At 37.5% G+C, this 12,625-nt stretch overlaps 2 protein-coding genes across 7 annotated transcripts in view; one reads left to right on the top strand and one right to left on the bottom strand.

Annotated features, from left to right (window-relative positions):
- Positions 1 to 10,326, top strand: part of RTN4 (reticulon 4) — a 79,349-nt gene extending 69,023 nt beyond the window's left edge. For all 5 annotated transcript variants that reach the window (XM_044772446.2, XM_044772445.2, XM_044772444.2 and 2 more), the window contains 4 exons: positions 5,821 to 5,890; positions 6,409 to 6,455; positions 8,868 to 8,926; positions 9,319 to 10,326. In XM_044772446.2, the coding sequence (XP_044628381.2) occupies positions 5,821 to 5,890; positions 6,409 to 6,455; positions 8,868 to 8,926; positions 9,319 to 9,361 (219 nt within the window). In that variant the 3' untranslated portion in view covers positions 9,362 to 10,326. The remainder of the gene's footprint in view (positions 1 to 5,820; positions 5,891 to 6,408; positions 6,456 to 8,867; positions 8,927 to 9,318) is intronic.
- A 151-nt stretch (positions 10,327 to 10,477) lies between these two features.
- Positions 10,478 to 12,625, bottom strand: part of EML6 (EMAP like 6) — a 252,161-nt gene continuing 250,013 nt past the window's right edge. Inside the window, exon 41 of one of the 2 annotated variants that reach the window (XM_070512098.1) lies at positions 10,478 to 12,462. In XM_070512098.1, the coding sequence (XP_070368199.1) occupies positions 12,438 to 12,462 (25 nt within the window). In that variant the 3' untranslated portion in view covers positions 10,478 to 12,437. The remainder of the gene's footprint in view (positions 12,463 to 12,625) is intronic. The other variant, XM_070512097.1, reaches the window with a different exon arrangement.

Below are 12,625 nucleotides of genomic sequence, written 5' to 3' on the forward strand. Positions count from 1 at the left end.
GTGGTTCTGCCACATGGGGAGACTTTAGTTAAACCTTCTCGTAATGTCCTTGTGTGTGAATAGTATAGATGGCATCTCTTTGTGTCCACTGAATAAGGGTACTATAGAATCACAAGTACTTGCTTAAAATGTCTCCTAATTATTGAAAAAAGCTGATAAAAACCTTAACACTCTTGGCTCTTTATAAAAATAGCTTAGTAATATTCCCTTGAGAGAGAATTCTTTGAACATTTGCCAGTCTTATGCCCTAGTTTTTGTTTATATAGAGAGCATTTTTAAAAAGAAAATGATTTTCCTTCTGACTATTTCTTTTTGCCTTTTAAACCACAGCAGCTGGTAGGACAGTCATATTCTCTCTCCCTAAAGCAAGCAAAAACGTTTTTTTTCAATTCTCATTCTATTTTTACTTTTTCAACATAAAGGAAAAATCAGTTTGCCCTGTTAGACTGATTTATTTTACTGCCTTATTTTCAGATTTTAAATCTGTGAAAGTTTGCTAATAGCCTCAGTCTCTTCAGTTTCCAGATGAATTTGCGATCTTGTTAAATAACACTGAGTTTTAAAATATTTATGGGAACCAGCTTTTGATTGGAATTACTTGGATTTAGTAGGATTCATAGCTAGGAAAATGGAAACCAGCCTAATTTCAAGAAAATGCAGTGAGAATTAGTCTCATTTATAAATTTTTTCATTTAGAAAATAGACATTATATCAAGCTTTGTGGCTTATTTAAAATAATAGCTTTTAAACAAAAATTTAAAAGAGGTTTCTCTATAACTCACTGTCTTCATGAATGTTTGGTACCCTCACATTTATATAATATATATTTCTAGATTCTGGGTCACAATTACTACTACTTCTGTTTGAAACTTTCTTCCTCAGAAATTGAAAATTTAGCACCACCTTTTCACTTTTTTTTTTTTTTTTTTTGCAGTGTGAGGGAGGAGGCTATTCTTTTAAGTGTGATCAAAGAAATAACCAAGGTTTTTCAGGCCTGTTGAAAAAGACCTGACATGAGATGGTGGTTATCGTGCCTGGTCTAGGTCTTCTGGTGGTTGATTTGGACAAGTAAAAATAAGATGTGTTCTGCAGATTTCTCCTTTGAATTCTCATGAACTCGTTCCATTTGTTTTGCTCTTTTGCAATTAACTACAAGCTTCTAAGTCCTAGAGAATATGTCAATTGTATATAGATTGAGCAACAACCCATTTCCCAAAGGATTAATTCTAGTCAAATATTATGGGCAAAATCCCTGACAAAATATTTCTAATTCCATTCAGTAGAACTTATTTCAAACATTAGTATAAAATTTCACCATCGCCACATGTTTTTGACTAATCTTCAGGATTTGTTTTAAAGGTTATGTTTCTTAACATGGGTTTATTCCACTGAGTGCCAGACATAAGGTAGGGGAGGAGAATGAATGACAGGGAAGTGGAGGGGGAGTGTTCTCTAGTAAAGTTACGCTGGGAAAGCTGTTTATGTATCCTTTTCTCGGAGAGTCTAGTGTATGTCAGTTCATTAGTCTCTGAGAAGTCAGAAGGAGGCTGGATAACTTTATTTAACCTAGTGATATTTGTCAACCTGGTTTAAATGACACCCATTTCAACCAGAAAACTAGTATAAGAGAGTTGAACAATTTAAACCATCTAGTTAAGGTTTAATTCTGTTTCTGTGATTGAGCTGCTGTGTAAGGGATCTTTGATAGGGGTTCTTGTTTTAAAACAGTGGTTCGCAGTCTTGGAACCACCTGGGGAGCTATAAAATTTACTGCTTTCTAGGAGGGGGGAGGGGAGGGGAGAAGGTGGTCCCATCCCCTGAAGTTGTGATTTAATTTTTCTGGGGATACTGCCTGGAGAATTACTGTTTTAAAAGTTGTAGCATTAAGCTATAAACCCCGGGCTATAGTTCCTCCCCGCTTCCACCTCTTACCCTCACCCCACACACACCTTCCCCCATTATAAAAGAAAAGCATGTGGCAGTCCTTGCTGGGCTCAGCTTTGGGGCTTCTTCATTAAGGCTCTGAGCTTTATTAGAGGGTTCCTTCCTTTTGAAGCCTCAAATCACAAAAGATCCAATAATTTTATTTACTAGATACTAAGAGCAGGTGTTTTAGGCAGAGGTTCTTATTTTTCTGTCATATGGCTTTGGGTGATAAAGACGATTCTGTATGACACTAGTTCTGTGACTTTCAGTGAAAATATGTTAAAACTTTTGTAAGAAGATTTCTAGCTATAGTCGTCTGAACATTAGGCAACTATAATGTTCCGGAGTACAATCTTAAATCTGAAAGTGAGCAAAAAAAGGCCTGAACTCCTGAAATAGCTGACCCAAAAGAACATTAAAATCTAGCCCTCGGGCTCTTACAAGGTTATTAACATGCACATTTTGACAGCTTCCTTTCTGTTTCTTTGGCTCACAGAAAAATTAGAAGGGAAGTGGGCTGGGGAAAATGTAGAGGCAGTCAATGTGATATGAAGGACGCTGAATATGTCAAAAAATGTCAAATAATTTTCAGTATTTAAAAATGTAGGAGAAGTTTGAACATGTCAGAGTTGCCAAAATAACTTCTGAAATTAAGCACCTTCCCTCCGTTTTCCTTAAAAATGCACCCCCTCCCACACCATTGAGACATCATCTAATAAAAATCAGCAGAGCTTTTTAGTGAGGTATCTGATGCACAGTTAAATTCCCTGTTCCCCTGGACAAAAGACAGACAAGACACGGCCCTTGTCCTCTTTCAGGAAGAATTGATTAGACCTTCATGGTACTTTGGCCCTCTTTCCTCCAGTTCGTTACTGCCCAAAGAGAGATGAGCTTTGACTTCCAAGTTAATATGCATTGGCTGTAATGTTGCAAAGTATTTGCCATGGAATAGCATAGAATTTATAATTCCAAAATGACAGCTGCCTGTGTGTTTCTTTAAAGTGTTTATTGACCTTCTTTCTGCCTCTTTAGGATAGCATGCTTATTCATGACCAATTCCTATTAATAATGGTTACTCTGTAGGTGTTTTTACAGTAGAGCAAAGCAGATGGATTCTGGAGTCAGATAAGCCTGAGATCACTGACCTCTGGTCTGACAACTTGCTTAATTACTCGGTTTCCTCTTCCACAGGGGTAATAACAGTATTTAACTTTGGGGGTTATGATGAGATTAACTGACCTAATGTATGTTCAAAAAAATGTTAGTTGCTGTTGTTATTATCTAACATTTCCGATAATTATGCAATTACTAGATGCTAGTTCTTAACTCTTTTCTCTTTTGGTGATGTGTTCTCTGGAAACCCTTACCCATTAATTTTGTTTTAGGCCTCTGAACTGTTAACCTTTCTCCAAACTTAGCTGCAACATTTAAAAATTCTTGGATAGCACATAAAAGTGGGAATTTCGGGTTCTCTCTTAAAATGGGAAAATTTGGCAACATTTGCCTGGAATATGTACGTGGCAACAGTCTGTGGAGCTGGGTTGTGGGTGCCTCCTTGAGAGGGAGAATGCATATGTCCGTTTGCCTCAGTTCTCACAAAATCCTCACATAAATGCCACTTTTCTGGCCCCACAGACATTTGAAGGCCACTCTGTTCCTCTCTGTGCCTCTGGATAGCCTCCCTTTCAGGAAGAGTGTCCTCCAAGAGGCAAGTCCAGTGACATTTGAGCCCCTTGGATGGCCCAGGTGTAGAATCTCAGGCTTCTCTCCTGTGGATTTGGAGTGTGGCCTTGTCAGTGACTTAATGACCAAATTAAGACTTATTTTTAGCCTGTGTGTTAGTATCTGAATTCTGTCGTGGTAAGAGTGTCTTTACTGCTAAAGCAGTTTCTTCTAAAACGTGGAAGGTTGACTCTTCCCTTTGGACTTGTGGATGGTGATGGATGAAAATAGCTCTGTTGCTCTATAGTAAACCTCCTCAAGTGCAAAAGTTATACTTAGCTTCCACAATAAAAGTCTTTAAAACTATGTAAGAGGGAAAAGGCTTGCTAACTAGAGTCATGCTTCAAACCTTTCTACCAGTGTTTCCATAGCAGTTGCTAAGACCAGGGCAGCATTTAATTTTTGATTTTGAATTGACAGGTGTTATGAGTGTTTACCATGTGCTGACTGGAACATTAAATTCAGTTGTAGGGGGAGCCAGAGTGGTGTTACTGGTAGAAGTGACAGTTGGTGGAGGAATCCAGAGTGTCTTCCTGACCTGCAGTGGTTATGCTCACTAGAGTCTGAACACCTTAATTACTGCTCACACCCAGCTCATAGGAGACATCCAGTCAGGTTTTCTTGAATGAGTGAACACATGGAGAAAGATCTGTGCGTTATTCTTTAGATCAAGGATCAGCAGACTGCAGTTTGTCTAGCCCGTGGCCTATATTTGTATAGCCTGGGAGCCAAGAATGATTTTTACATTTTTAAAGGAATATATGACAAAGACCCCTTGGCCCACAAAACCTAAAATGTTTATTATCTATCTTACTTTACAGAAAAAGTTTGCCAATCCCTGCTTTAGATGATGGAGGTGCTAACTCCTCTTACCTCCTCTCTTCATATATACTGTGTTATATGTACCTAAATACTCACTGTAGATGGTGGCATCGTGGTGCCGTATTTGTTACCTACTAAATAGCGCAGAGTGATTGCGAGACACATGCGGCTTTTAATAGGAAGCAAAGGAATTGCTGATGACGACTATTTAATAAAATCCAAATGGACTTTGTGTTTGAGTCTTCCAGAACTGCTTTGAACATGTCATTAAGTCTTTGTACTATATGATGTCACTGAGTTTTTGAACTGGAAGAAAACTTTGAAATTCTCTTGTGCAACCATCTCATGAATAAACTAAAAGTATGGAGAGGAAATAAAGGACTTCCCAAAATGAAATCACTTTTTAGAAGCAAAGCCTTTTCCAAACTGCCTGATTTGGTTAAAAAAAAAATCCCAGATTTTGAGACCAAGATTACTAAAGTAGGAGAGTTTAGTCAGTTCACCACAGTCCCCAGCCCCTGGAGGGGACTGAAATCTGACTTCCGGCAAATTATTAAACCTCTCCCTTTAGTGTCTGCATCTGCTGTAGTGAGGATAGTGCCTGCCTCATACAGTTGTTAAGAGGAATAAATAAGTTTATATTTGTAAAGCATTTAAAACAGTGCCCAGCACTAATATAATAGAGACTACATTACTGTTTGTTAAGTAAATAAAGGCGGCAGTGGCTAAAGGAAGAATAATGGTCAGTTTTATTAATAGATATAAAAGTATGTGGAGTCCTCATTCTCAGGGTTAACCATGACTGTGAAATCATGTATCACTGGGCAGACAGTGCCTCTGATCCTTCATAAAATGCTAGAGGTGATATTTTTGGTACTGGAAATCTAGTCTCCCTGATAATAAGTACCCTCTGCCCCCATTATTGCTTATTCAGATGTCTGAGATTTTAATGTCTGAATTATTCAGCTCATATATATCTTTAAGCACTTGTTAGTACTTTAAAATCAGTTTTAATAGCTAATTCTCATACCTTTCAGTCTTCCCATTTAAAAGTTCAATGCTAGAGAGCTAAGGTATACCTTTGGTATGTTTTCTGATCTCAGAGAAAACAGAATAAACTACTTGGTAGTGTAGTCCAGAGAAAGTGGATCGAATCTCTTGTTTTAATTGGGATTCTGAAATTCTGAATTGCGACAGGTGACTTAGAACTGAAGCATCCATAATACTTTACCAAGTCTCTCCGAGGAGTATGCCTCTGGGAGCTTAGCATTTAGATGAGTTGCTTTTATTTGAAAGCTTAATTAAGAAACTTGAATTTCATTTTTAATAAGCTAATGTTTTTTTTTATAGTTTGCAGTGTTGATGTGGGTATTTACCTATGTTGGTGCCTTGTTCAATGGTCTGACACTACTGATTTTGGGTAAGTCTATAAAACCGCTGAAATGAAAAATTGCAGAAAAAGAAAGATTGTGAGCAAGAAACTTAGGGACATTTTAGTGGAGAATATTCTTACATTGTAGGAAAAATAGAAGGTGTACATTTGAGGTTGTGATCTCTTTAAATAAATTGCTGATACTGTTTACTGAAACACTTTTAGTTTTAGTTTTAGTTCCTGAAGACTGCTCCAACTAACAGTGGTAAAACCAGATCAAGGGTGGCCTTACCTGCTGGAGCACTCATAAAACTGACCAACCAGGGATGCCTTTATTTTGTAGTCTCTGTGATGTTATCTGAAGCCAGGAATGGTTTCTGCAGCCTCCCTTGGTTAATTCATTGCCCTGGAGTGGCTCCCCACCAGCAGATGCTCCTTGTGTATTTATTCGCTTATTAGGAATACTGCCTGGCTATCCTAAGAGTGTTGCCAGTTTGATGGCTTTTTAGTGTTTGTTCCTTAAATCCTAACAGTCTTTTTTAAAGGTTGTGTATTTCCTTTTTCAGCTCTGATTTTACTCTTCAGTGTTCCTGTTATTTATGAACGGCATCAGGTAATTTCTTTTTTTTTTTTTATTGAGTTAATGATAGGTTACAATCTTGTGAAATTTCACTTGTACATTAATGTTTGTCAGTCATGTTGTAGGTGCACCACTTCACCCTTTGTGCCCACCCCTGACCCCACCTTTCCCCTGGTATCCACTAAACTGTTCTTAGTCCATAATTTTAAATTCCTCATATGAGTGGAGTCATACACAGATTATCCTTCTCTCGCTGGCTTATTTCACTTAACATAATTCCCTCAAGGTCCATCCATGTTATTGCAAATGGAATGATTTTGTTCTGTTTTACAGCTGAGCAGTATTCCATTGTATATATGTACCACATCTTCTTTATCCATTCGTCTGTTGCTGGGCACTTAGGTTGCTTCCATGTCTTGGCTATTGTAAATAATGCTGCAATAAACATTGGGGTGCATAGGACTTTTGGGATTGCTGACTTCAAGCTCTTTGGATAAATACCCAGTAGTGGGATGGCTGGATCGTATGGTAGTTCTATTTTTAATTTTTTGAGGAATCTCCATACTGTTTTCCATAGTGGCTGCACCAGTTTGCATCCCCACCAGCAGTGTATGAGGGTTCCTTTTTCTCCACAACCTCTCCAACATTTGTTACTATTAGTTTTAGATATTTTTGTCATTCTAACGGGTGAAAGGTGATATCTTAGTGTAGTTTTGATTTGCATTTCCCTGATGATCAGCGATGATGAGCATCTTTTCATGTGCCTATTGGCTATCACTATCTCTTCTTTGGAGAAATGTCTGTTCATGTCTCCAGCCCATTTTTTGATTGGGTTGTTTGATGTTTTGTTGTTTAGTTGCGAGAGTTCTTTATATATTAAGGATATTAAGCCTTTGTCAGATATATGACTTGCAAATATTTTTTCCCAGTTAGTGGGTTGTTTTTTTGTTTCAATCCTGTTTTCATGTGTCTTGAAGAAGCTTTTTAGTCTGATGAAGTCCCATTTGTTTATTCTTTGTATTGTTTCCCTTCTCTGAGAAGGCATGGTGTCTGAAAAGATCCTTTTAATACTGATGTCAAAGAGTGTACTGCCTACGTTTTCTTCTAGAAGCCTTATGGTTTCAGGTCTCACCTTTAGGTCTTTGATCCATTTTGAGTTTATTTTGGTGAATGGTGAAAAAGAATGGTCAATTTTCATTCTTTTACATGTGGCTTTCCAGTTTTCCCAGCACCATTTGTTGAAAAGACTTTCTTTTCTCCATTGTATGCCCTCAGCTCCTTTGTCAAAGATAAGCTGTCCATAGATGTGTGGTTTTATTTCTGGGCTTTCAGTTCTGTTCCCTTGAGCTGTGCACCTGTTTTTGTACCAGTACCATGCTGTTTTGATCACTGTAGCTTTGTAGTATGTTTTGAAGTCAGGGATTGTGATGCCTCCCGTTTTGTTCTTTTTTCTCAGGATTGCTTTAGAAATTCGGGGTCTTTTGTGAATTTAGGATTCTTTGTTCTAATTCTGTAAAGAATGCCATTGGGATTCTGATTGGGATGGCGTTGAATCTGTAGATTGCTTTAGGTAGAACGGACATTTTAACTATGTTTATTCTTCCAATCCATGTACATGGAATGTCTTTCCATCTCCTTATGTCGTCATCCAATTCTCTCAGAAAGGCCTTGTAATTTTCATTATATAGGTCCTTCACTTCCTTAGTTAAATTTACCCCAAGGTATTTTATTCTTTTTGTTGCGATTGTGAATGGTATTTTGTTCTTGAGTTCTTTTTCTGTTGGTTCATTACTGGAGTATAGAAATGCTACTGATTTATGCAAATTGATTTTATACCCTGCAACTTTGCTGTAGTTATTGATTACTTCTAACAGTTTTCCAATGGATTCTTTGGGGTTTTCTATATATATAGGATCATGTCGTCTGCAAACAGCGAGAGTTTCACTTCTTCCCTCCCTATTTGGATTCTTTTTATTCCTTTTTCTTTCTGATTGCTCTGGCCAGGACCTCCGGTACTATGTTAAATAAGAGTGGTGATAGAGGGCATCCTTGTCTCATTCCTGTTTTCAGGGGGATGGCATTCAGTTTTTGTCCATTGAGTATGATGTTGGCTGTGGGTTTGTCATATATGACCTTTATTATGTTGAGGTAGTTTCCTTCTATGCCCATTTTGTTCAGAGTTTTTATCATAAATGGCTGTTGGATCTTGTCAAATGCCTTCTCTGCATCTATGGCATCAGGTAATTTCTTAACTGTAGATTTCAGAATACAGAGCTTGCTCTATTACATGGAACTTCAAACATATCAGTGCCAGTTTCCAAAGCCTTATAAAAATGAGAAATGTGGTTCCGTAAGCCTTTATTTTGTTGGAACATAGATGCTAATGTTAATAAGATGCTTCAGCTATGGTAATTTTCAAATAACCCCTTTATACTTCTCTTTCAGGCACAGATAGATCATTATCTAGGACTTGCAAATAAGAATGTTAAAGATGCTATGGCTAAGTAAGTATTGAAAATCTGCAACTTTTACTAAGGATAAAGTGTAGCAGACTTTGAGAACAGTGCACTATGTTCATATGACAGGCATAGTGAGTAGCAAGTCTCAGTCAGACCTAAAATGTGACATCAGTGTTGCTAAAAGACTTTTTCTAACATTTGAATCATTTAATTTCTATATTTATTATGTGTATTTAAGGCTTTGTTTACATCTAATTCGTGAGGCCAAGGTGGCAAAATTATAGCTTGTAGTTTGATAGCCTTAGGATTTCATTTCTTGTATAAGCTGAGTAGTATACAGGTAGTTCTTGAAGGATTGCATTTTAAGAAGCAGAAAACAAAATACTTAAAATATAAAAATATTTACATTGACCTTTCCCCCTCCTTTTCATTTGTAGAATTCAAGCAAAAATCCCTGGATTGAAGCGCAAAGCTGAATGAAAAAGCCTGAAATAATTAACAATAGGAGTTTATCTTTAAAGGGGATATTCATTTGATTACATGGGGGGGGTCAGGGAAGAATGAAACCTTGACATTGCAGTTTCACAGATCTTTATTTTCAGCAATGCAGTGTCTGAGGAGAAATCACCTGTCTTGACTGCCATGTGTTCATCACCTTAAGTATTGTAAGCTGCTATGTATGGATTTGAACCGTAATCATTTGTTTTTCCTATATGAGGCACTGGTGAATAAACAAAGATCTGAGAAAGCTGTATATTACATTTTGTTACAGGTAGTCTTGCTGTATTTTGGGAATTGCAGAGAAAGTGGAGCTGAAAAAAATAACCCTTTTCACAGTTTGTGCACTGTGTATGGTCTGTGTAGATTGGATGCAGATTTTCTGAAATGAAATGTTTAGACGAGATCATACCACTAAAGCAGAAGTGAAAAAACTTGCCTTTCTGGTATGTTCTAGGTGTATTGTGAATTTTACTGTTATATTAATTGCCAATATAAGTAAATATAGATTATATATATATCTATATATAGTGTTTCACAAAGCTTAGAGACCTTTACCTTCCAGCTGCCCTACAGTGCTTGATCTTTCAGAGAGTCTTTGGTTGTACGTGTGTAGTTCCAAAGCACATAAGCTAGAAAAAGAAAATATATTTCTAGGTGCACTACCATCTGTTTTCAACGTGAACCGACGCCATGCACATAGAACTCTTCACGTCGACTGCATCGCACAGACTTGCTATAGTTAATTTTGTCACAAACTCTGACTCTGTGGACTGAATCTAATGCTTCCAAAAACGTTGTTTGCAAATATCAAACATTGTTATGCAAGAAATCATAAAATGAAGATTTATACAATTGTGGTTTAAGCTGTACTGAACTAAATCTGTGGAATGCATTGTGAACTGTAAAAGCAAAGTATCATCAATAAAGCTTATAGACTTAAAATATGTTTGGTATTTTGGTTTCATGAAACTGCAGATTAAAAGTATACACAAAGGATAGTCTTTGCTTCGACCGGTGGGTGGATGCTTGTACTTTTAGAAAGGGTTTCAGCTCGTGGTGCAGCTGTGTTTACTTTGAAAACAAAAGGACATGTTTACATAATCAAATTTATTTGACACATACCAAAATGTTTTTAAATTATGTATTTTTCATACTTTGAAAATAAATTCATGCACCAATATCTTAACATATAGTGGAATACAGTGCAGGATTTATGAACATAAACTCATACCATATAAATGTTGTTTACAAATAAGATTTAAGAAGTTTTCTTGACACATAGACACTATTGCTCTTTAAATATAGTTGTACATATCATCATTGATCAACTCAGTGTTCTTCCACATGGTTATTTCAATGCAAGATCCAGTCAGTATGAAAGGTCAGTGGTACAATATAGGCAGACATGGTTATCAACTCAGCATCACCAGTCACATGGTTACAGAAAACAGAATTAGGACTGCATAGGGACTCTAACTGTGGGCCCAACAACCTATCAGTGGATTAATGTAAGGCATTAATAAATTGGCATATAAAAATAGCTTAATGAGTGATCTAATCCATTTAGAATGCTGAAGCACTTCTGTGGTGAATATTAATCTATTTAATTGAAAATGCTTTATTTCTCCTTTTCTCTAAACTGACAACTGCAAATAGCCAGTACTTCAGAGCCAGAATTCTAATTCACCAACCAGAAGGACTAACTGGCATATATATGCTCAGAGCCCCCAGTCCCTCTCCAGCCTTCCCTTCAGTGTGTGTCGTCAGCCCTCTACTGTGGTCAGTGGTGGACTGAGTATAAAGTGTGATTGAGGTGGTTCAGGGATGTCTTCCGGTTACTATTTTCCAAGTCACATTCTGTTATCCAACCAACCAACCAACTCTGAGGAACTCTAAGCTAGATTATTTTGTTTTATAATCTTGATTTATCAAATATTGCTTGAGCCAAGAAATTTGTTTTGCAGAGAATTTTTTTTTTTTTAAATCTGGACTTAACCTACATAGTTCACCTGAAGCAAATCCGTGGGGTCAAGCCAACCCTACTCTGGGAATGGTAAACCCAGTGCAGCCTCAGGTCACCACGTTCATTACCATTTTCAATTTAACAAGATAAATCAGCTCATCTTCCTGGACCAGCTTGAGCTTTTTTCACTTCCACGTTGTAGTAGAGGTTTATTTTATTTGAATTCTATTTTGGATTTTGTGGGTTTGGCACTAAACGTATTGAAAACCCATTCTACCCCGTCCCTCCTGAATTTACGTTTCTTTGCTGCTCACCTTCCCATAGCCACTATTTCCTAAGTTGGTAACTGATGTGTTTCATTTAGGAAGCCTTGACATAAACACATGACATGGGTGACAGACCAGGAATCTGCTCAGGTTCTGTAGCCGTCCTCAGCGTTGAGGTGTTAGCACCATATGTAGAAAAGAGATAATCTGTGGGAGGTGAGACAACAGCCCACACAACGGGAAACTTGCAAAGGCACTTAATGAATATAAAACTCTGCAAATGAAGCTTTAAAAAATTAAGTTTCTCAACTTGTTCATACGTGGCTCATTTGGTTTTGAAAGCTAAATGTGGAGAACAGAGGCTGTCAATATTTCTGGTACTTCGGTGCATCTAACTTAAGCTGTCTTGTTCAACTTATTTGTAAAAACGAACATTTTTAAAGTATATAGAAACATAGCAAAACATCTTTTGTAAAAGTTTCGATGCAAATGAAAAGCTACATATTGGTTAGGGTAACAGGCTTTAAATTTTGTCAGTGGGCTACATTATCAGGATTTTTTGTCAATGTAGTTAGTGTGTATAGTGTGTAGTCTCAGGAACATAGGGAAGCAGTCTTAACATGTTAGAACTGACCTTCCTTGGTCTCAGTTTTGGAGATTCCAGATGATGGGGGCAGTCACACCACCTCACTTGCACTTCCAGCTTGTGCGGCCCGCAGCATTGTAGGCATTTCCCAGCAGCCGGGGGGGAGGAGGTGCCTCATCACTGCCTCTGCAGTTGCTGGGTAGTAGCAGCAGCAGCAATAAAGGAAGAGGTTTCTGGCATTTACAGACATCGCCACACAAATACACTGAAAAAGCAGACCAAATGTTTTGCATGGCTGAACATCATACTTTTTTGTCAAGTGACAAAAAACGGTCTTGGGTCAGGTGAGGTATTGAACATTTTGATTCAAAAAAGCAAAAACCAGGGATCTTGCCACCAATGAACAGTCTTACTGCTTTTTTAAAAAA

The sequence above is a fragment of the Equus asinus genome, chromosome 6 (assembly GCF_041296235.1).
Source record: "Equus asinus isolate D_3611 breed Donkey chromosome 6, EquAss-T2T_v2, whole genome shotgun sequence".
NCBI classification, from domain to species: Eukaryota; Metazoa; Chordata; class Mammalia; order Perissodactyla; family Equidae; genus Equus; species Equus asinus.